Below are 22,931 nucleotides of genomic sequence, written 5' to 3' on the forward strand. Positions count from 1 at the left end.
AACCCTTGGACAGAACTGAGTTCGGCAGGAAAATGGGAAAAACGTGTTTCGGCGAGGGCCGGGATGCGGCCGCCCGGGAGCATCCCCGATGCGAGGGCGCTGCCGCCGCGCTCGCCGCCGTCCCGGGGCCGCGTTCCCCGATGCTCCGGCTGGGCCAGGGCCAGAGGATCGCGTGCAATCGGCCGGCTGCGGCTTAGCGCGTTACCACCCGCCGGCTCGCTCCTAGGAAATGGCCGCGGCCTTGCTCCTAGCCGGTTTTCCCTTGGGAAATCGAAACTGCGTGGGCTTAAATCCCCTTCCTGGGTACCACGGGATGGGGATGGGTGTGCAGGAGAGACGGAGAACGTGCAAGCTGCTGGGGCGGGGGTGTGCGGAGGGCGATGAAGAGTGGGATGAGGGTGTGCGGAGGCAGATGAGGCCATGAGGATGGGGATGAGAGTGTGGAGTTGGGGATAAGGGGAGTGAGGAGGAGGAGGGCGCGCAGAGGGGGATGAAGGCACGAGGGCGGGCACGAGGGGATACGGAGGGGGGCGAAGAGGAGGAGGAGGGCGTGCAAAGGGGGATGAAGGCACGAGGGCGTGCGGAGGGACGTGCTGGCAGGCTGCGGCCAGGGGCTGAGGCAGGAGCAACCCCAAGGCTGCGTCCTCCCCGAGGGCGGGGGGAGATCCTGCGGGCAGTACGAGGAGGAGGAGGAGGAGGAGGAGGAGGAGGAAGGCTCCTAGAGGGCGCTGCCGGAGCCGGGGCCGAGCCGGCCTCCACGGCTGCCCTCGGAGGCGGCCTGCGGCGGTGCCACCTCGCCGCCCCTTGCCGGCGGCCGCGCCGGACCCTCGGCGGCCCCGCGGGCGCCCGGCGCGGCGGAGGCCGAAGGCGGGCTGGCGGCGGGCCGGGCCGGGCCGGGCCGGGCCGGGGCCGGCGGCGGGAGGCAGGGCCGGGGGCGGGCGGGCAGCGGCAGCCCGGCCCCGCCGCCTCCTGATTGACTCCCAACTTTCTGCTCCTCCCTTGCATAAACTTTCCCGTCGCTGCGCCTGGCTCCGTGCGCGGACTCCGGAGCCAGCGGCGCTGCCCGCATTCCTGCCGCCCTCCCGCCGCCCGGCCCCGCTCCCGGCCCCGGCCCCGGCCCCGCTCCCGGCCCCCGCCGCCGGCCCAGCCCTCCGCAGCGCGGAGCAGGTAAGCGCCCCCCCGGGAAGGCTCCAGCCGGCCTCCCCGCGCCCTCCCCCTCCTCCTTCCTGCCGCTTTGGGGGGGGGGGGGAACGGGGCTGCTCCCCCCCCCGCCCTGCGCGGGCCTCGACGGGGCAGCGCCCCCCGCGCGCGCCCCCGCGGCCGCCGCGCGCTCCCGCCGGCCGCCGCCCCCTCGGGGCCGCCCTCGGCGGGGCGCGCACCCCGGGGCGCCGCCGGGCGCTCCGCCTCCTGCGGCGCTGCCGGCCCCGGCGGCGGCTCCGGGGGCCGCGGGGGGCCGCGGGGGGCCGCGCTGCGCTGCGCGGCGCCGCCCGCTCCCGGCCGCGGCGGCTCGCGGATGCGGCGGTACAAAGGGGCCTTGTGCGCCGGGCGCGCCCGACGGCGCGGGCAGGGGCGCGGGGCGCCGTGCAAAGCCCCCGCGGCGCCCCACGGCGCCCCGCGGCGCCCCACGGCGTGACCCCGCGCTGACTGCACCCCACGCGCCCGGCTGCCTCGTCACAGGGGCGCATCGCTAGCTCGTCGGGCCAATTAGGTGTATAATTTTCGGCGGTGCGTCATCCTCGTTGTTATTATTATTATTATTATTATTTTATTTTTACACCCTCGTTGTCGGGTCTGTTGTTGTGTTGGGTTTGGTTGTTGTTTTGGGGGTTTTGTTTCTTTTGGCTTTTCGTTTCGGAAGGAAAGTTCTCGCCAGGCCGCCGCTGCCAAGCCTTTACCCCGCGGCCCGTGCCCGTGCCCGTGCCCGGCCGGCCGCGAGCCCCGCGAGCCGGCGGGGAACGCGCGAGGGTGTCCCGAACGGGCGAGGGGTTCCCGGCGCCGGGGCGAGCCGGGGACAGGCCGCCGTCGTCCCGTCCCCCCCCCCCACGCACACACACTACCAACCCCGGGCCGAAGCGATAATCTCCCGGTGTCAGGCGCTACGGGGTATTTTTGGGCTCCGGCGTCCTTCCTCCCTTGCTATCGCTTTCCCGGGACGTGCGCGCCGTGAGTCAGGGATTTCGCGCTGGGGGCGCCGCGGGAAAGGTGACGGGACGGGGGCGGCAGCGGGCTCGCCGCTTCCCGACGTCGCCCGCCGGCGAGGCGCCCGGGATGGACGGACGCACGGACGGACGCTCGGACGCACGCACGGAGAGACCTCCGGGGCCGCGCTCCTTCGGCCGCTGGCGCCGGCCTGGCTTTTCCAACAAAAATAACCCTTGGGAAGCGGCACGCTCGGCGCGAGGCTCCCGGGACGACCGCGCCGCGGTTGAGGCGTTAAAACCCGAGCGGCGGCGCGTGTCGTGCCGAACGCGCGAGCGAGGCCGCCGCAGCCCGCCGGCGCCGTTCGCCGACCTGGGGTTTTCCTGCCTCCTTCCTTCCTCCCCTTTCTCCCTTCCTCCGGAGCGGAGGCGAAGGCTGGGGAAGGACCCGCAAAACCCTTGTGCGAGGGTTCGTGGGGCGGGAGCCCCCCAGAGCGCGGGCGCTCCCGAATCCCGTACGCGCAGCGGGCAGGATGCTTCCCGCCCCCCAAAAAGTTGCCTGTCTCTGGGAGCTTTTCCCTCTCTTTCCCCTTTTTTTTCTGTACAAAAACCTTGAAGATAGTCTCAAGACAGAGTCCCCGATGAACAGCCGCGTTTTCTGTACCCCCTTGGATGCCGGTGGGCACAGCGGAGCCGTAAACGCGCCGCTAACCTACTGCTTATCATCAAAGACGGATTTTATTTTATTTTATTTTATTTTATTTTATTTTATTTTATTTTATTATCTGCCGCCTAACGCCGCGCCGACTCTTCTGCGTGCGGCTCGGCTCACGGAGAGGACACGTTATTTCAGAGTCGGTGCCCGGCTTGGGCTCCCGGCGCTTCGGCGATGCCCGGCTCCCCGGCACCCGCACGTCGCGAAGCCGCCCGCGGGCGCCGACCCCCTCGGAGCATCGCGGCGTCGCGCGGGGCGCCGGGTCTCAGCTTCAGCGCCCGTCCGTAGCGAGGTGGCTCCAGTAATAGCTGGAAAAATTTGCTCGCAGGTGGCTGCGGGGTTGCGAGCGGGATGCGAGCGATGGAGGCGGCTGCGCGATCCCCTTCCCCCTCGCCTCCGGGAGGATCGATCCAGAGCCGGAGCACGTGTCGGCAGAGCCGCCCTCGTCTCGCCGGGGTGGGGGGGGGGGACGGGGACGGGGCGGCATAGCTGCGTCTAATTTTAGGAGCCGGGCAGAGCCGAGCAGGAAGCGATCGGCCGGAGCAACGTCTCGCACCCGCCGTCCGCGGCGGAGGTTTAGGGGGAGCGTCGGGAAGCGGGAGCCCGGATCCGCCGCGGGCCGGGCGCCGGCCGGGAGCGGGCGCTGCGGCGGGCGCGACGCCCGCCCCGTGCCGCCGGAGGGGCCACCGGCCCGCTCCCGCCGCGGGACCCCCGCGCTCCCGGCTGGGGCGGAGGGCTTGGGGGCTCCGCGCGGATCCGCTCCGGCGTGCCTCGGTTCCCCCCTCCCTCCCTGCCCCCCCGGGTCCGGCGGGTTTCACCGCACTGCGGGATCCTCGCCCGGGAGCGCCGAGCCTCGCTAGCTCCCCGCGACTGTCTCCTCCTCGCTCCTCGTAAAATTAGATCCAGCTGTTCCCAATAGCCGCTCACTTCTCTCCGGAAGATGTTCAAAGTTTGGAGAGCCGGAGCGGCGCGGCGCGAGTGGAGGATGGGCCGCCGCTCCCGTGCCAGCCCGGCCGCCCAGCCTCCCCCCCACCCCGAGGCAGCCCGCTCCCGGCTTTTCCCTGGAAAAAGGGACAACCCGGTCCCGGCGAGCGTTGGCTTCTATCGGCCGGGCGCTCCGTAATTCCCACCGCCGGGCGACGGCCCCTGCGCGAGGCGCCGTTCGCTCCACGCCCCTCGGTTTTCCGTGTCGACGGCTCCCTTTGCCGCCCGTCCGAATCCAGGTTGTCGCCTCCCGCTTTGCAAAATGCTCTGGGGCTTCCCGTGGGGATCGGGCGGCGCGGAGCTCGCGCCGGCACCGGGGGGGAAGCGCGACGCGCGGCCGCGGCGGGCTCGGAGCGTGCCTGGGCTAACGACCCGCCGCCGACTAATAATCCACCTAAATGCCTATTTCTGGGAATGAATTCCCGAGGGGGGTTTTCCTGCGGGGAGGGAGCAGTGGCTGCAAAAAACCCAGAGTAAAGAGCCTTGTCCTGGGGGTTCCCTGCGGGGCGTGCGGGGGCCGTGCCGTCCCGCGGCCGTCCTCATCCGTCTGTCGACGAAGGGCGCCTGGATTTTCCCCCCCTTCCGGGCGCAGGGCGGGAACGCTCGCCCCCGGGTGCTGCGCGCACGCGGGCAGCGGCGCAGCTGCTCCCCGCGCAGCGTTGGGTTTCGTGGGGGCGGAGGCGGCCGGGTGCGAACTGCACTGCAGCCTTCCTCCTCCTCCTCCTCCTCCTCCTCCTCCTCCTCCTCCCGCAGGGAGAAACACGGGAAGCGTGCCCAGGCGCATGCCGGGTCTTCCCTGACCCCTGGGAAACGGGGCGCTTTGGAGCAATCCCGGAGCAGCGCGGAGGATCCCTGCGAGCCGCGGCTCCGCGTGGAGCTGGCGGGGCGGCGCGGGTGCCCAGCGGGTGACTCCGGCCCTGCTGTTTGCAGCCGGGCTCGTTTCATAACCCGGGGAGCAATTAAGGCTTTAAAAGCTTTCTATTTACGCGCCGCTCGCTCGGTGAAACGCCCCGTCCCGCCCGGGCAGGGCGGGAGGGAATCGGTCGGGTCGAGGTGTCCGGCCGACCTCTCTCCTGCAATCCGGGGGCTGGGAGCTCGGGCAAAAGCGCCTCGGTCCTTGCGCAGCTGCAAAGCAGCTCCCTGCGACGGAGGCGGCGGAGGGACGAGGGCGCTTTGCTCGCAGGAGCCGAGGCGTCGCGGGGCGAGAGCATCCCGCCGGTGCGGGCCGCTCTCCGGCGCGTCGCGCCGGGGGGTTTGCTCGAGTCCCTTCCCTTCTCCATGCCCCCGATTTTGTGCGTACGAGGACGAGTCGGGCCCCGCTGCGGCGCCGGGCTCCGAGCGTCCCGCAGGTTAGGGCCGCCGCCGCCGTGCCCGGTGGCAGGGGACGCCCGGGGACGCCTTCGGGGGGTCTTGGGCTCCGGGGTCGAGCGCCCGGCGGCGGGTGGGATCGGCCGGGGCCGGCGGGCGCCCCGGACCCCGGTGGGATGCTGCCACGTGGCCTCCTGCGGTTTCCCCGCTCCGATTGCTTCCTGAGCTCCGCGCCAAGCCGGAAGGGACAGGAAGTGATAGAGGAAAGGAAATTAGTCAGGCTGCATCGCGGGGAGCGCGGCCGGGCGCCGCGGAGCCTCCCTCCCCGCGGCGAGCCGCCGGGCCGGGGCAGGCGCCGGGAGGTGCCGCCGCTGCGCGAGCCCCGTGCGGGGCTGATCCCCCCCCGCCCCGGCACGGACCTGGGCTGGGAGGGAGCCAGGGCAGCCGGGCAGCGCTCCCGAGCCGGGGAATCCCTTCCCGGAGCCCTTCGGAGGAAGGACGCCTCCTCCTTGCACCTCGGGCTCCGCGGATGCAGGGCTCTCCCGGAGCCGCCGGCGGCGGGACGGGCGGACGCCGGAGTGACCCCGGTGGGACGCTCCGCCGCCTCCCTCCCTCCTTCCCGGCGCACGGGGGGCTCGTGGTCCCCGGGACGCCGGGGCCGAGGGCGCCGGGACCGGGCGCCCCGGTGCTCGCCGGGACGCTGGCTGCGGGTGCGCAGGCCGCGTCGCTGCGGCTCTCCGGAGCAGCCCCGCGGAGGGGCAGCGGCGCGCGCCCCCGGCGAGCTGCGTTCGCCCCCTGCCCTGGGATTTTCTTGCGCTGGGGACGCGGGGGCTCGGAGGCCGGGCGCCCTCCCGGGCCGGCGGGGAGGTGCCGCGAGCCGAAACTTTCCGGCCGGCACGGGCGAGAGGCTCGGCGCCGAGCTGCGCCCGTCCTGCCTGGGCTTGCCGCTGAACTTTTCTCCTCTCGCCAGCGGGGTCCGGGAGGGGGAAGGAGGGCCGGCTCGCCCCGGGGGCCCGCCGGCCGCTCGGCCGCTCCCGCGGGACCCGCCGTGGGGGGTGCGAGCCCCCGGCACCCCGAGCCCAGTGCCCCACGGCGGCGGGCAATGTCCCCGGGGCGGTTTCCTTCTGCCCGCTTCCCCTCTTCCCACTGCGGTCGGGAGCCGCGGGCGAAGCTCTTCCCTGCTTTTTGCTTTCTCTGCGGCGCCGCGTGAAGCCGACGTGCGGGGAAGCAGGGCGCGTGGGCGCGGGATTTTTTTTTGGGGGGGGGGAGGATTCGCCCCCTCGGAGCTGCCCCGGGGGAACCGGCGTCCCGGCGCCCATGGGCGCTGCCGGGCCCGGCAGCATCCCGGCAGCATCCGCTGTGCGTGCCGAGGGCCGGGAAGGACGGGGAGGCGAGGGGAGCGGGGAGGCTTTCCGGCTGCTCCGGAGACCGCTGCTAGCAGGGAGCAGCCGGCTGGCAGGGCGCCGACGGCGGGGCCGGTCCCCTCCCCACCCTGCCCCGATGGGCTCGGGCAGGCCGATCCCTCCGGAGCCGGTCCGGCCCGGCCGGTTTCCTAATTGCCGCGGCCGGTGGGTCGCGGCGGTTGCGTTGTGTAAGGGCAGGGTGGAGCGGAGCGGCGCCCGGTGCCTCGACGTCAAAGCGGTGAGTCGCCGAGCTTCGCCGGCACCCTCCCTCCCGCCCTCCTTCCCTCCCTCTCTCCCTCCCTCGCTCGCTCCGGAAAATCAACCTCCGAGGCGGCTTCGCCGAAGGAGGAGTTTCATCCTCGCACCTCGGCCACGGCTCCTCCGCAAAAGCTTCCCGGGTCGGAGCTGCCCGTTCCCTGCCGGGAGGAGGTTGGGAGGGAAGCGGGGGGGGGGGGGGGGTGGGAATCGCAGCCCCCCCCACCCCCGGGGCGCCCCGCTCTGTCCCGCTTTTCCCGCGCCGGCGGCTCCGGGGTGCTGCACGGCCGGCACCGCGCGGCCTCCATCCATCCCTCTCCCCCCCCCCAATCCCATCCCATCCCGCTGGCTCGCTCCTACGATCCAGTTCTCCTTATTTGGCCACGGCGCTCTCGGAGAGGGGGGAGAGCCGAGCCGGGCCGGGCCGGGAAGGCAAGGAAGGGAAGGGAAGGGAAGGGGGGCAGGGACCGGAGAGGCTGACATCACGGGGCTCGGCGAGAGACAGAGGGGGGGGGGGCTCTTTTTTTTTTTTAAAAAAAAAAAAAAGCCTCGCGGCGCTCTCGAGCCAGCGGGTTGCTGCAGTTCCTTTAAAAGGAGATGTCTGCGCTGGAGACCTTTGTACACTCCCAGCCCGTCCGGGAAGCGTCTCGGCGAAGGGAGACACCTCTCCGCTCCCCACCGCCGGCAGCTGCCGCCAAACATGTTATTGCAAAACGCCGCTCCGGGGAGCCGGGCGGGAAAGGGGGGGGAGCGGAGCGGAGCGGAGGCTGGACGGCTCCCTGGGACGGCTGCTCGGGGCCGCTGAGCGGTGAGCGGGGCCGGGCTTTCCCCGAGGAGGCGTCGCGCCGGCCGCCAAAACCCTTCGGACGCCTGGTTCCCGTCCGGGCGAACTGGAGGGCAGCGGGCGAGCTCCCCTCGGCGCCCCCCTTCCCCTGCCGGGGGCCGGGGCCGGGGCCGGGGCCGGGACCGGGGCCGGGGCCGGCCGGTCCCACCGGCCCGCGCGAACCCGCGTCTGGCCTCCGACAGCCGACACCGCGCTGCGCCGGGCTGCGCGCTCCCCGGACCCGTGACGTCTTACCCAAATCTGGGCTGGGCCGTATGCGTCTTACCGAAATCTGACTATCTTACCCAAATCTGGCTAATTTTTACCCAAATCTGGGCTGGGCTGTATGTATCCTACCCAAATCTGACCATATCCTACCCAAAACTGGCTACATTTTACCCAAATCTGGGCTGGGCTGTATGTATCCTACCCGAAACTGGCTGTGTCTTGCCCAAATCTGACTACATTTTACCCAAATCTGGGCTGGGCTGTATGTATCTTACCCAAATCTGGCCATATCCTACCCAGATCTGGCTACATTTTACCCAAATCTGGGCTGGGCTGGCTGTATCTTACCCAAATCTGGCCATATCCTACCCAGATCTGGCTACATTTTACCCAAATCTGGGCTGGGCTGGCTGTATCCTACCCAAATCTGGCTATATTTTACCCAAATCAGGGCTGGGCTGTATGTTTCCTATCCCAAACTGGCTGTGTCTTACCCAAATCTGGCTACATTTTACCCAAATCAGTGCTTGGCTGGCTGGATGCTACCCAAATCTGGCTGTATCCTACCCAAAACTAGTTGTGTTTTCCCCAGATGTGGGCTGGGCTGGCTGTATCTTACCCAAATCTGGCTGTATCTTACCCAAATCTGGCTGCGTTTTGCCCAGCTCCGGGCTGGGCTGTATCGTGCCTCGGTTTCCCTGGGCACGAGCTGTTCGCCGTGGACAGCAGGGAGGCTTGGCCCGGCTGTTTTTTGGGGGCAGAAAAGCGTGGTTACGGGCTCTGGGGCGTGGGGGGGGGGGGGCTGCGGGCGCAGCGGGGACGTGCCGGGCGCCTCTCCCCATTCCTGACCGGATCCTTCCTTTCCCCCCTTCTTCCCTGCGTGCCGGCAGGTCGTCGCGTGTCGGTGGGGGCTCGGGGTCGGAGCCCAGAGCAGCCAGCACCATAGCGTCCAACAGCTGGAACGCCAGCGGCAGCCCCGGGGAGGGCCGGGAAGATGGCCAGGACGGCATGGACAAGAGCCTGGACAACGACGCCGAGGGCGTCTGGAGCCCGGACATCGAGCAGAGCTTCCAGGAGGCGCTGGCGATCTACCCGCCCTGCGGCCGGCGGAAAATCATCCTCTCGGATGAAGGCAAGATGTACGGTGAGTGACGGCGCCGGGGCGCGGTGGTGGGGGACGGACGGACGGACGGACGGACCGCGGCGCCGGAGCCTCCGGCCGGTTTTCGCCCTCGGCGGAGGCGTCCCCTCCCTCTGCCCCCGGCTCTGCCTCCGCCGCTCGCCCGCTCCCTTCCCCTTCCCTCCCTCCCTCTCTCGGCCCTGCCGGACCGACTGGTTTGGCGAAGGCGTCGGAGCGGGAGCGGGCGTGGAAGCGCCCGCGTCCGGCCTCGCTCCGTAAACAAAACGCTTCCCCCCCCCCCCGCGGCATCGCCGGGCTCCTCCGACCCCCATCGCGCTCCCAGGTTCGGATTCAGGGGCGGGAAGCGCCCGCCGGAGCGGGGCCGCCGGCAAAGCCTCTGCCGCCTGCGCCGGCCCGAATCCCGCGGCCCGAATCCCGCGGCTCCGCGAAGCGGCCGGCGGCTGGCTGCTGCGCGCGGGCGTGGAACGAGTTTGCAAGGGCTCGGCCTCGTTTCCGGCAGCCTGCGTTCGCCCGAACCCTTCGCTTTGCCCCGAATCCACCCGTCTTCCCGGCCGTTTGCCGGGCCGGACCCCTTCCGTCCCGGGCAGCGCTGCGGTGATGCACGGGGCGGGCGGCTCGGCCGCACGGGGAAGGTGACGTCCGGCCTCCTCCTCCTCCTCCCCGCTGTGCCGCCGGCGCCCGGGTCCCGCTGGAAAGGCCGGATGGGCCAAGCCGGGGGTGCCGGGAGCGGACCGGGAAGGCGGGAGCTGTCTGTCCCGTCGCGTCCCTGCTTCCGCGGTGTCTCCCTCGGAAGGGACCGCGGGAGGGCGAGGGCCGGGAGCCGCTCCGGGAGCCGGCTCTGTCCCCAGCATCCGCGGCCCCCCGCGGATGTCACCGGCGGAGGGCTCCTTGGGGGCGCTTTTTTTTTTGGGGGGGGGGGCGGGGACGTGCCAGCAGCACGTCCCGCCGGGGTTTTGCGGTTGGCGCCCCGCGGGAGCGAAGCCTCCCGCGATGCTCCGGGCGCTCCGACGGCGCCAGCCCTGCGCCGGGCGCTTCCCGGTGCCGCCCTGCTTGCCGGGGTGCCCCCCCCCTGCACCCCCCATGCCATCCCGGTGCCGGGGCTGGCGGCCGAGGGAAGCGCAGGGCTTCCCAAGCGGGCGCATTTTTCGGATTTCTCCAGGAATAGCTGAAGTGCCGCTGGGAGCCTGGCCTCCGCTCAGCACACCCCGGCACGCGGACCGGTTTTTCCAGCCTTTCGGAGACATCTGGCAGCCGCTTAAAGAGACTGCGGGCCCCCCCCCACCCCGCCACCCCCCCACTCCCCCCATCGCCTTGCAGCTCCCGGCAGCTCCCAGCACCGCTCCGGCCCGGGCTCCTTCCCGGCCGCGGGGGCCGCGGGCGCCTCTCGGGAAGGAGGGGGAGAAGCGGCCTCGGAAACGAGCCACGCTTGTCCCCCGCCGCCGGGTGCCGGCTGCAGGATTCCCCCTTTTTCCGCCCGGGCTCGGAGGTGGGGCCGGGGGCCCCGTCCGGTGCCCGGGCGCCCCGGGGAGCAGGTGGCCGCCGGGGCACGCTCGCGCCGCCCGCCCGCCCGCCCGCTCCTTGGCCGCCCGGCTTGTCCCACCGGGTTATTTTTAACAGGGCCGTCGGACCGGTTCACGTGGTGGTGTCAGGGGAGAGGAATTTGGGGAATGTGGTAATTTGGAGGAGGACGTGCCCTCGCGGAGGCAGTGGCAGGGCCCCCGGTGATTCACCGGGGCCGGCGTTGGCGGCCCTGCCCCGGGAGAGCGCCCGGGCACCCGCGAGCCGAGCGGGGAGACCCGCGCCGAATCGCTCCCGGCTGCCGCACGGCACGCGCCGGCCGGACCTCGAGACCCTGCCGCCCCCCCCCAACACCGCTTACCCCCCCCCGGAAACACCCCGGGGGCATCCCGACGGCGCGTGAGAGAGGCGCTGCATTTGCCCCTCCGGTTGGGCGCCCCGCGCCGGCACGGGCACCCCGGGGTGCCGCCGGCCCCGTGCGGCACCTGGCCCCATCCGTCCCCGCGCGGGACCGCGGAGGGGCCGGCCGGGCCGCCAGGGACCCCCCCAGCCCAGCCCAGCCCCGAGCGCCCAGTTGCCGCGGGGCTGGCCAGGGCGGGGGTTATTTTTTTCCAAGTATTTTTTTTTTTTTTTAAGCCGAAACCCACTCCAAGGGCATTTCGACAAGTTCCAACCACGACCATCTGGTCCATTAAAATAAATCTGGCGTGCCTGGCCGCCCCCGTGCGCGGGGGGCGAGGCGGCGGGGGGACGGGGCCGGGGGCCGGGAGAAGAAAGCTCCCAGCTGCTCTGACGTTCGAGCGTAGATTGGCCACAGCTGGCCCGTAAAATGTGGCGCAAAAGCACTTCTGCTTCGAATTAGGCCTAGGACATTAGGAAATACTGGTGGAAAGGCCAGCATGGCTGCAAATGTTAGTGGGGGGCTGGGGGGGGGTACCCGAATCCCAGCTCGGACCCTGTGGGAAGCGCCGTGGGGAGCGAGTTGATTATATTTTTTCTTTTTATCCCTGCTGCAAGCGTCTGTCCTGGCCGGGATGGTTTTTGCTGGGTGGGGGGGCAGCGTCTGGGGATACCCCCAGCCCCTCTGTGGCAGGGGGAGGAGGGGGCTGGCAGCTAACCCCCCCCCGCCACCCCCCGTGGGGTGGCAGCCGCCACCAGTGGGACCTGCTGCCACCGCCTCGTGTGCCCCCCTCCCCCCCCCCGGCGTGACGGCTGTCGAGGTGGCACCATCTCCCGGCAGAGCCGGCTGCCTTGGGGACCGGCGTCAGCGAGACCCCCCCGCCCCGGGCGCCGGGGGAGGCCGGGGCCGACCGGTGCCCCCGGCCGGGGCCGCTCGTCCCGCTGACGCCGGGTTTCTCTCTCGCCCAGGTCGCAATGAACTGATAGCCAGATACATCAAGCTGCGGACGGGGAAAACACGGACGAGAAAGCAGGTAAGGAGCTCGCTCTGGCTTTTGCATCTCGGGGTGTCTGTGGGGGGGGGGGTCCGTCTGTCCGTCTGTCCGGCTGCAGAGCCGGGGCCGGGTTGTGGGAGGGGGCACCAGGTAAGGCCGCGTCGGGGCCGGGGGCGGCACATTTCTGGCCTCGCCGGGCGTCCCGTCCCGTCCCGCCGGAGCCACCGCGGCGCGGGCTGTCGGCCGGGACCGCTCTTCCCTCGTCCTCGCCCGCTCCGCGCCTGGATCTCGCCCCGGGAGCTGCTCTGACCCGGCGCGACGACCCTCGAAACGGTGCTCGGTCATGGCCCGGCCTGCGGGCGCCCCAAAGCTGGGGCGGCATCCCACGGGAAGGATGCTCTCCCGCAGGAAGGATGCTCTCCCGCGGGAAGGATGCTCTCCCGCGGCGGCAGCCCACCGCCGCCGCTCCGCCAAGGCGTCCCCTTCGCGCCCGGAGACCTCGGCTCGTGGTTCTGTGCTCATCCCGAGCCCTGGATGATTTTTCTCTTTCTCCGTAACGGAGACAGACTCGCGGCTGTGCCGCGCGAAACCTCCGTCTAAGCGGCGTCCGCCTGGCCGCGCATCTCTCTTTGCTTCTCCGTTCGGATCGAGACGCTTTTTCCCACCTCCGCTCCTTCCCGGGACGGCGAGAGCCGCTTCACGCCCCGCGCGCCGTGGGGAAGGCGATCCCAGAACATCCCCGGGCTGGTCCCGAGCCAGCGCCGGTGCCGCCGCCGGAGGGCAGGTCGCTGCCGGCCGGCTGCGTTTGGGAGCCGGGCGCGGAGGGACGCCGGCAGCGTGGGGTGCGCGATTCCCGCTGCCGCCCGGCGCGATCGGGGCGTCGCGTCCGTCCCGGCCGCGCGCCCTCGCTGCGTCCTTGTGCCGGCGACCGAACCAGGACAGGAGCAATTCCCCGCAGCCCTCGGCACGACGTGCCCCGCGTCCGGTCGCTCTTCCTTCCCCTCCGCGTTGTCCCTGCTCGGGAAAAGTGCCCGAGCCGCGATACGTGTCCTAGCACGGACCTTTCCCGAAAGGATGGTGCAGGGCTGCGGCATCCCGCCCGCCGTCCGGCGTGGATGGCTTTGGGGGCGACGGGTCGCTTCCCAGCTTCCTCGAAGGAGAAAATCCTTCCCGGATTGATACCGCAGAGAGAGGGAGCGAAGTGGCGTTTTGGAGAGGCTAAAGGATGGGCTCGACCCGGCCTAGCCGCAGTCTTTGCGTTGAACCGGCGCTGAGCAGGGCTTTACTTCTGCCTAAAAGCTTTACCTGGCCCCCGGCGAGCCTCTGGGAGCTGCTCGAGGGGAGCGGAGGGCCGTGCTGTCCCCGCGCGGGGGCTCCCGGGAAAGGGCCCCGCGTCCCAGCGGGCGCCTCGGGGTGGCTGGTGCCTCCGGGCAGGGACCCCCAGGAGCACGGTGCGTTTCTCGGCTGTCTGGAAAATCGGCCGCTTTGTATACGGAGCCTTTTAGGAGCCTGGAGGAGAAGATACCCGCTTGCCTTTCCCACCTCTTAATCCTGCAAAATCAGGACGAGTCTTTGGGGTGGGGGCTGGCTGAAGCCCCCGCGAGACACTGAACGATGCTGAACCGATTGCAAAGGCTTCGCCCGGAGCGACGGCGGCAGTTCGGGGCGGGAGGTGCCTCCCACCCCCCCCCCCCACACACACACCACCCCCCTTCTCTCCCTCTAGCTCCGGCGGCGTTCCCAGGAGCATCGGCCGGTGCCGGAGGCGCCGCGGGCCGTGCGCGCCGCGCGTCCCCGCCCCGGCGCGCTCTCGGGGCCGTGCAGGAACATGTCTTCATTCTCTGTGTGTTTTCCTTTTTGAATGGCTTGGCGGGCTCTAGGTGTCCAGCCACATACAGGTTCTAGCTCGGAAGAAGGTGCGGGAGTACCAGGTTGGCATCAAGGTACGTTGGAGCCCCTGCCCATGCGTTCGTGGCGGTGTTTGGATGAGCATGGGCAGCCCCTCTCCTTCCTCTCTTTTCCTCTGGTTGACGGCTCTGCTGTTTTCCCTCTCCTTCTGCTTTTCTCTCTGCAGGTCTCTAGCCACTTGCAGGTTCTAGCCCGACGGAAATCTCGCGAGATTCAGTCCAAGCTGAAGGTACGCGCGCCCCCCCGCCAGCTTCCTCGCCGCTCGCCCCGCTCCCGCCTGGCCGCGCTGACGACTAACGCACTCAGCTCTGTGGTGTGCCGCTTTCTCGCCCTTTTATGTCTTTTCTTCTGCCTCCCTTTGCTCCTGGAACCAGAGGTTTTCTAGCGGCGCCTTTGCGGGCCGGGACCGGGCCGGCGGGATGCTCCGGCGGGCGAAGCCGGCGGCCCCCTTCCCTCGGCCCCGGACAGCCCCCCGCCGCCCTCGGCGTGGGGATACCCTCCTTTTGCCCGGGTGAGGACTCGGCCCTGCTAGAAGGGGGCTTTAAGCCCTCCCCGCTGCAGCTCACGTGCCCTACGAGGTTTTCCCCGCTCTCCGGAGCTGGCTGCCGGGTTTCTCCCGGGAGGTGGAAGGAGCAGCCGCAGAGCAAGCAGCAGCTCAGCCTGGCACCAACCGAGGAGCCCGGGTAGCACCGGGCACGAAGGGGCTGGCGCGGCCCCCGCCAGAGCCAGGCTGGCCGAGAGCCCGGGCGCCGCCAGCCGGGACCTGGCGCCCGGCTCCGCTCGTGCCGAGAGCCAGGGGCAGAGGCAGCTGGGTCCCGGGGGGTCCTGGGGAGCGGGGTGGGGGGGGATGCTGCGGCACAGCACCCGTGGGAGCCCGCGCCGCGGCAGATGCTAGGCAGGATGCCTGGACGCCCGGTGCCGTCCCGGGACAGGCCACGGTTCCAGGGGCCAATGGAGCCGAGCAAGGAAAAACTGGAACATCCTCTCTTCTCTGGTTGGCTTCTCTTTCTGTCCTTCCCTCTTTTAACTGGAGATCGACTAACCTTTCCGTACCCGCTTTCCACCGTTGCCGGTTTTGTTTTGGGGGGCGGGCGGCGGGGCCGGCGGGAGGAGGAGGGAGGAACGCGCGCAGGTTTGGAGACGCCTCCGAAGGACTGAAGCCCTCCGCGTCCCGTGGGCCGGGACGGACCCGGCTGGGCGGCCGCGATGCTCCTGACTCGGTGCCGGCACCGTGAACCGGGAGCATCTCCTGGGTTGTTTCCAGCCGGGATCTGCTTCCCTTCACCTAGCAGAGGATTCAGGAGCCCTAAAAGCTTTTTTTGCTCCATCCGTTCGCTCTGGCCACAAAATCACCTCTGCCGGCACGTTTTTGGCAAGGCTTGGCCGGTCCCGAAGGCTTGGCAAGCCCCGGTGGGCAGGGAGCCCGGTGCCCGGGGTGCCAGGAGGGGCCGCTCCTCCGCCCCGGCTGATTTGCTGCGAGAAGCCAGGAGAGGGCACCCGAAACTATTTCGGGAAGCTTGGCGGGGTTTGGCCGCCCGCAAAACTGGGCGCAGCCCGGATGAGGGGCAGCTGGGGCGCTGGGGAGCCGCCGGGTCGGGAACGGCCCGGGAAGGCCTTTTGGCACCCTGCGCGACCGAGGGATGCGGCTTGTCGCCGCGGGGAAGCCGAAGGCACCAGCGAGCGCCGAGGGGGCCGGGGCAGGCCGAGGGGCGCGAGCGCCGGCGACGGCTGTTGTAACACTGCTCCCAGCCCCGAACCTCCCGCAGCCGCTGCCGGCGGGAAGCCGGGAGGGAGAGATCCCTCCAAGCAGCGTGGCCTGGACATAAAATATCATTTCAGAGCCGTTCTTGGAGGCAAATCCTGGAGCAGTCAGCCCTGTGCTCTCAGCCCGTGCAGCACCGCTTGCCCTATGGGACTGAAACTCCCTTGCGTGAGCGTTTCTTCTTTTTTTTTTTTTTTTTTTAGATGCACTCACGTGCACTGAGTTGTTAGTCCTCGGCGTGTGCCTGCTTGCAGAGCTCCGATACTCCCCACCCCGCCAGCAAACACTATTGATCTTTAAAAATACAGGGTCCTGCCGTGCCCCAGGCAAAAATAAATTAACCGATTGATCCTTGAGGTTCTTAAGAGGGAAAACAAGGGTTGTGGGGCAGGTATCTGCACGCAGGAGCACACGGGGCAGCTGGAGGAACGCCCCTGCCCCAGGCAAGACCTCGCTGCCCCACTGGTCCTGGTGAGATTGCAAAAGCAAAAAGAAAAAAAAAACAAAACAACAAAAAAACCCCCGCAGCACTTTTGAGTTCAATCTCTCCTGCAAATGCATAGGCAGCTTAGGAGAGGTTTTGTGCGCAGGCGCTTCCTTCGGGTGCCTGCCGGGGGGTTCGTGCAGGTATCCCGGCGGGAGCCGGGGTGCGGCTGGGGATGCACGGCCCCTTCGCAGGCTCCCAGCGGGGCAGGAGCCCCCGCGACCCTTTATTTCCACCTCCTCGCTGGACGTTTTTGAGAGCCTGATGAGTAGGAAAGGTTTTAAAGGACGTGGAGAAAAAAAAGGCCGTGAAGAGGTTTGGGTTGCTCCCGGTGTTCGCCCGGGACAGGCTCTCGCCAGGCCGCGGTCCCGGCCCCTTCGCCAGGTCCCCCCCCTCCGCCGCAGCGGTGCCCGGGGACAGCCCGGGCTGCGCCGGGCTGCAGGCGCGAGGGTGCACAGAGCAGCCGGCCCCAGAGGGGATTCGTTCCCCAAATCGGGCTCCGGTGACGGGTCGCGCGGAGCTGGGGGGCGGTGGTGGATGCTGCTGCTGCCACGATGCTCTAACCGTTTCCTTTCCTCTCTTTTGCACACAGGCCATGAACTTGGTAAGTTCGCTTTGTGTTTGCGATTCCCTTATTTTCCCCGTTGCCTCTTACCCCCTTCCCACAGAGGCACTGAGCCCCTGCGTGTCCGGCGGTGGGTCCAGCCCGGAGCAGGGTCCGTCTTTCCGAAGGGGCCCGAGGACGCCTGGCAGCTCTTGCTGCCACCTCTTGCAAGACAGGAGGGTTAATACGGGGGGTTTTATGGGGCTGCTTGCCCGCCCCGGTGCCTTTGCTGGGCTGCAGCGCCGGGTCCGCGCTTGGTAAAACCCGCTGGGACCACTCGGGTTAAGGGGGGCAGCGGTCTGTGTCCGTCAGTCCGTCCGGCTCCCTGTGTAACCTCCGTGTGTCTCCTGTTCTCCCCGCGTAGGACCAGGTCTCGAAGGACAAGGCTCTGCAGAGCATGGCTTCCATGTCCTCAGCTCAGATCGTCTCGGCCAGCGTCCTGCAGAACAAGCTCAGCCCCCCTCCTCCTCTTCCTCAGGCTGTCTTCTCCGCTGCCCCCAGGGTGAGGGCTCGCCGCCGGGGAGGGGACGGCGGCTCTGGGTCACCCCTGTCCGAGGACGCCCAGGGTGGGGGGCTCAAATCACCGCCGGGGAGGGGGATGCCGCCAGCTCCAGGGCACCGGGGACAGCTGCGTTTCCTGGAGGAAGACGCAGGCGGGAGGAAGGACTCGGGCCAGGGTGCTTGCGCCGTGGCGTGATGCAAGCTCCTGACTCTCTTCCCTGTGCTGTTTTCCCCCAGTTTTGGAGTGGGCCAATCCCAGGACAGCCTGGACCCTCTCAGGAGTGAGTACCGAGCCCCCACCGTGGCCAGGGCTGCCCAGCCTTTGGCAGAACCTCGCCCTTGGGAAGGGCTGGAGACACCAGCTCCTCCTCCACCTAACGCCGCGCTCTGTTTTGCAGCATTAAACCGTTTGCACAACCAGCTTACCCCATCCAGCCACCCATGCCTCCATCACTAGCCAGTAAGTGCCGCCCTTACCGTGCTGCAGGCAACTCTTTGCACTCCAAAAACGGTGCCAGGGCCACCCTGGTGTAGCTTTGATCCCTCTTTCCTGTGCCGGGTCCCCTTCCCACCCCTGCCAGCATAAAAGGCTGTGCTTAAACGGGACAAGAGCCCCGCTTAGCTCTGCTCTGGGAGCTGGACCGCTTCCCCCAGCAGGGAACGGTCTCCCAACTTAGCCCATCCGCCAAGGAGCGGGGCCAGCGTGTGCCACAAAGTAGCCGCCGTGGGAAAGGAGCTATCCTGGGAGACATGGGAGCGTGGGGTGGGAAATTAAGAGAAGCCAAGCTTTCCCCTCGGCCCCGGCTCACGGCTGCTTCCCGTGCTGCTCCTCCAGGTTACGAGCCCTTGGCTCCGCTCCCACCAGCCGCCTCGGCCGTGCCCGTCTGGCAGGACCGCACCATCGCCTCCGCCAAGCTCCGGCTCCTCGAGTACTCCGCGTTCATGGAGGTGCCGCGGGACGCCGAAACGGTGAGAGTCCTGCCGTCGTGCTCAGCCCCGCTCTGCTGCCTGCAGAGAGCTCACCTGGGCTGGGAGACGGGGCAATGTCCAGCAGATCCCCATCCCAACGCTTGGTAGCGCTGAGCATCTAAAAGCAAAAGCGCCTGCGGGAGCCGCGAGGTGACGGCAGGGTTGGAGAGACGCTGGAGGACACGTTGGGTTGCTGGGCTCCTCCGGCACGGTGGCCTTACTCTCACGGGTGGCTGACCCATCTGTTTCCCCGCTACCCCTTACAGTATAGCAAACACCTCTTTGTGCACATCGGCCAGACGAACCCGTCGTACAGCGATCCTCTGCTGGAGGCCGTAGACATCCGCCAGATCTATGACAAGTTCCCCGAGAAGAAAGGTGGCCTCAAGGAGCTCTACGAGCGAGGGCCCCAGAACTCCTTCTTCCTTGTCAAGTTCTGGGTAAGGTCCCTGTCTGGGATGCAAAGGCCCTTCCTCAAGCCGTGGGCGTCAAACAGTCGTCCCCTGGGATGTGGCTCATTGCAGGCTGGGGCAGCTCGCGCGTGTCCCCGTCAGAGCTTGGTGTACTCGCTTGTAACCGACTCCTTCTCCCTTCTTTCCGGCACGCCAGGCGGATCTGAACAGCACTATCCAGGACGGGCCGGGGACTTTCTACGGCGTCAGCAGCCAGTACAGCAGTGCAGAGAATATGACCATCACGGTCTCCACCAAGGTGTGCTCCTTTGGGAAGCAGGTGGTGGAGAAAGTGGAGGTGAGTCTTCCCCACCTGAGCATCATGGGAAGGAGGGAGTTGGGTCTCCCGTGGGTCTTTCCCAACATAGGAAAGATAAAGCCTCAGAATGGAGCTGTAGGACTCCTGGGTACTGTGCCCAGGCCTGCACATGAGCCACTGCATCATGTGGCTGTGAGTAATAACTCATTGCCTGGGCAACATACCTTAGGTGACCCTGCTTGAGCAGAGGGGTTGGACTAGATGAGCTCCAGAGGTCCCTTCCAACCTCAGCTGTTCTGTGATTTCTTCCCTGAGCCACGACATCCCCCTGAGTGGAGCCGAGATGGTGTCTCCAAGATGTCCTAGCTGGCTCCACATGTGTGAGCCCCTCTCCTGCAGTATTTCCACACCATGGCCACTCCGGGGGGCACGTCAGGCGTGCTGTGCTGGCACCGTGCTGCCCTCAGCCGTCGCCCGCTCCCAGGGCGGCTGCCTCACCACCTTGCTGTCCCTTGCAGACAGAGTATGCGCGGCTGGAGAATGGCCGGTTCGTCTACCGAATCCACCGATCTCCCATGTGCGAGTACATGATCAACTTCATCCATAAACTCAAGCACCTCCCGGAGAAGTACATGATGAACAGCGTCCTGGAGAATTTCACCATCCTGCAGGTACCTCCTCTCCTTTCTCCTTCACTGCCCTCCGCCCCCCCCTCCGCCCCATGACAGTTAATGCAAACAAGGCCCCATTTTGAGGAAAGGGCCATCTCCAACCTCGCATTTGATGTGAGACATTGCAGCAGAGGCACGTGGGATAGATGCAGGTCACCAAAGTAGGCATAAAGCCCTGGGAACCATCCCTCGGGCGCGTAAGGAGCTGTGAGCACCCGCGTCCATCAAACCTGAGGTCCTTCTGGTGTGTTTGGCAGCTGGCCAGCCCCAGGGCATTTGAGGACAGATAGCGAATTTTGATGGTGCAAACAGAGTGACTGCGCCCGGGGTGATGCAGTCTCCCCCCACCCAAATAACACCCGCAGGACGCCCGTCGGCGTTGCCCGCTCCTAACCCGGCTCTGGCGCTCTCCTGCAGGTTGTTACGAACAGGGATACCCAGGAAACCTTGCTCTGCATAGCCTTCGTTTTCGAGGTCTCCACCAGCGAGCACGGCGCCCAGCACCACGTGTACAAGTTGGTCAAGGACTAGGGGGTCCCCTGGGCCGGGCGGGGGGCACCAGGGGAGGGAGGGGGCCGGGCAGAAACGCCGCCCCCGTGCGTTGCCTCCTGAGAAGTCCTTGGAAGAGAGGAGGAGGAGGAGGAGGAGGAGGAAGACGAACAAATAGCCAAAAAAAAAAAAAAAGACTGACGTGCGATCGCAGAGGTTTTCTACTTAGGAACAGTTTCTTTTTTTTTTTAATAAATAATAATAATAATAAAAAAAGAAGAATGGCAAAGGAACTGTACGGAGAAAGGAGGACCGTGCCCGGCGCTGGAAGGGGAACGACCAGTGCCCGGCGTCGCTGACGAAGGCCGGGATGCTGCCGCGGCGGCGTGGAGCGCGGGGCCGGCGGAGCGGCGGACGAGCCCTTGGGCCGGGCTCGCCGAGGGGGGCGGCGGGGGCGGAGGGGGGGTCTGGTCCCACGGGAGAAGGTCGGAGCGTGGCCGAAGAGGCGGCGGCGGCGGCTCTTGCCAGCACGCCAATAGGGGAAAAAAAAGAGAGAGAAAAAAGAAAAGTCAATGGAGCGGCATCGACGAGTGCGAAAGTTGTTTTTTTTTTTTTTTTTTAATTATTATTTCAAGGCTCTTTTTTTTTTCCCCTCTTTTTAAAAATTGAAGTGCTATTTAGAAAGACACCACGTTGGCAGCGGGAAGGTGACCCTTTCCCGCCTGTCCGCGGGGGACTAGGGAAGGCGGAAGAGCCGAGTTCGCCGGTTCAAATCCCGCGCGCGGCCGAGGCGCCCGCGGCGGGGACGTGCCGGGGATGGCGGGCACGGGGACGGGGCAGAGGGCTTGTGCGGAGAAAGCGTTGGGGTTTGAGGCGCTGGGTTAGGGTCGCTGCAGCTGGTGGCCGGCGGCGGGAGCCCCTTCCCGGGATTAAGCGCGGCGGCGGCTTCGTAGGCTGAAGCATCCCCTGCTGCAGCTTGTCGCGGTGCGAGGAGGAGAGCGACACGATGCAGCATTTGCCTGATTTACGTTGCGTATGCAATTTTGCAATTTTTCTGTCTTTTCTCTGCTTTTTTTTTTTTTTTTTTTTTTTTTTTTGGCTTCGGGGCGGAGGGAAGCGGCACGGAGTTGCACGAGGCTGGTGGCAGCGGGGGGACGGAGCCGGACTTGCTGGGGTTTCTCCTGCAGGGCTCTCACCGCGGGGGTGCTCGCCGGTGGTAGGGGTGCAGAGCCAAGTGCTGAGGGTGGGCAGGGAGCAATTCTCGGGGTGCTGGAGCCCGCGGTGGCTATAGGCAGCGTTTATATAGAGACATAGGTGGATGTAGGCTCGGTGCTACCGGGCGCCTTGCTGCAGAGCGTTTGTGCAACGAGCCCCTTCGGCGTCTCCGCTAGCCGGTGCCTCCGCGGCCGGCTGCTCCCGGCCCGGCACTTCGGGGAGCAGCGGGAGCCGCTTCGCGCCCGGCCCCACAGCCGGTGCAGCCTTTGCCGCACTCGCGCCCGCCGGCGCAGCGCGGAGCCGGCGGCGCCGAGCTCCGGGCGAACGGCCGGCGCGGTCTCATATGTAGCATGTTTGTTTGTTGTTGGGAATTTTTATCCCCCCCCCTCCTTTCTTTTCGTTTCACTCACTGGTCTAAAACTCTGGGAATTAAAGCTCAAACCTCCTTGCCGCACGCGAGCCGCGCGCGCCTTCCCGCAGCCGGCCGCGGCCCGCGGGCACAGACGGGATCTCGCCCGGATCCCGGAGCCCCTTTCTCCTCCCTTCCTCCAGCCCCTCCGTTCTCCTCCGGTGTATTTATGAATTTCACATGAAGTACTGTTTTATTTTTTTAAAGACTTTGTAAAGCTTACCAGCGTTACAATCACCATTTTTAGAGCTGTGTCAGTCCACAATGTTAAAAATCCATTTTTTTTATGTATTATATTTTTTTGTGTATTTTTTTTTAATCCAGCTGTGATGGGTTGTATCATATATTTGTTGTGTTTACTGTATCTGTCCAACTTCAAAGAGAGGAGACTGTGGAGCTCCCGAAAAAAACTGCGGTCTGCTGAAAAAAAAGAAAAAACATTAAAATTATTTGTTCATGGGTTGGCTCAAACGGTTCTGCAGTTCCTATTTCTCCTCTCTCGCGGAAGGGGGGGCCACGGGAGGAGAAGCGGGGCCGTTTCGGCGGGGTTCGGCTCCGTCCCCTCGCTATTTGCGGGCTCGCCCAGGCAGCGCTCGGGCGATGGAGAGGCACCACCGGCGTCGGAAACGTTCATTGCAGCTAACGTTCATTGCTAAACATTCATTACCCGCCGCGGGGACACGGCGTGGGGACCCCAGGGACGGGCCGCCAAGCGAGAGGCGGCAACGCGCAGCGAGCCTGGGGGGCACTTGGGAGCTGGTTGGTCGCGGCAGGTCCAGCACTGGGATTTCAGGGAGCAGAAAGAGCGAGAAGTACTGGGGGGAGCCTGGCGGCCTCGGAGGGACGGGGTCCCTGGCCCCAGCGCAAAGCCTCCCTCCGTTGCACCTGGCCCCTCTCCTGCTGCACCCTCTCTTGCCCCCCAGCTCTCTCCCCAGGCATTTTCTTTCCCACTGCACCCCATCCTTCTCCCCATGCACCCTCCTCCCTGTTGCACCCTACTGCACCCCACCTCTCTCCCCATGTGCTCCCTCCCCTCCCCCCACGCAGCCCCCACTGTACCTCATGTCCTCCCCCCAGCACCCCCTTCCTCCCCCCATGCACCTCACGCCCCCTCTCATGCACCTTCATCGCCTCCCATGCCCCTCCCCATCACCCCTCTCCTCTGCCCCCATGCACCCCCACTGCACACCTTCCCTCTCCCCACTGCAGTCCGTCTCTCTTCCCATCGCACCCCCGTCCCTCTCCCCGTTGCACCCTCACCCCCTCCTCGCTGCACCCAGTGCCCCTCCCCGTTGCACCCT

The 22,931-nt window shown here is 67.4% G+C and overlaps 1 protein-coding gene across 4 annotated transcripts; it reads left to right on the forward strand.

Annotated features, from left to right (window-relative positions):
• The first annotated feature begins 1,026 nt into the window (after nucleotides 1–1,026).
• Nucleotides 1,027–22,101, forward strand: TEAD3 (TEA domain transcription factor 3). Of its 4 annotated transcripts, XM_062595264.1 has the most exons (14): nucleotides 1,027–1,167; nucleotides 8,745–8,998; nucleotides 11,882–11,946; nucleotides 13,788–13,850; nucleotides 13,982–14,044; nucleotides 16,654–16,665; nucleotides 17,030–17,167; nucleotides 17,404–17,447; nucleotides 17,565–17,626; nucleotides 18,002–18,135; nucleotides 18,402–18,575; nucleotides 18,745–18,885; nucleotides 19,365–19,517; nucleotides 19,935–22,101. In XM_062595264.1, exons 2-14 carry the CDS (start codon nucleotides 8,863–8,865, stop codon nucleotides 20,046–20,048), a joined length of 1,299 nt encoding a protein of 432 aa, XP_062451248.1. In that variant the 5' UTR covers nucleotides 1,027–1,167; nucleotides 8,745–8,862; the 3' UTR covers nucleotides 20,049–22,101. The 4 variants fall into 4 exon arrangements, with proteins under 4 accessions (XP_062451248.1, XP_062451250.1, XP_062451249.1 ...); XM_062595266.1 differs by lacking the exon at nucleotides 13,982–14,044; XM_062595265.1 differs by lacking the exon at nucleotides 13,788–13,850.
• The last annotated feature ends 830 nt before the right edge of the window (nucleotides 22,102–22,931 follow it).

The sequence above is a fragment of the Rhea pennata genome, chromosome 25, assembly GCF_028389875.1.
Source record: "Rhea pennata isolate bPtePen1 chromosome 25, bPtePen1.pri, whole genome shotgun sequence".
Classification (NCBI taxonomy): domain Eukaryota; kingdom Metazoa; phylum Chordata; class Aves; order Rheiformes; family Rheidae; genus Rhea; species Rhea pennata.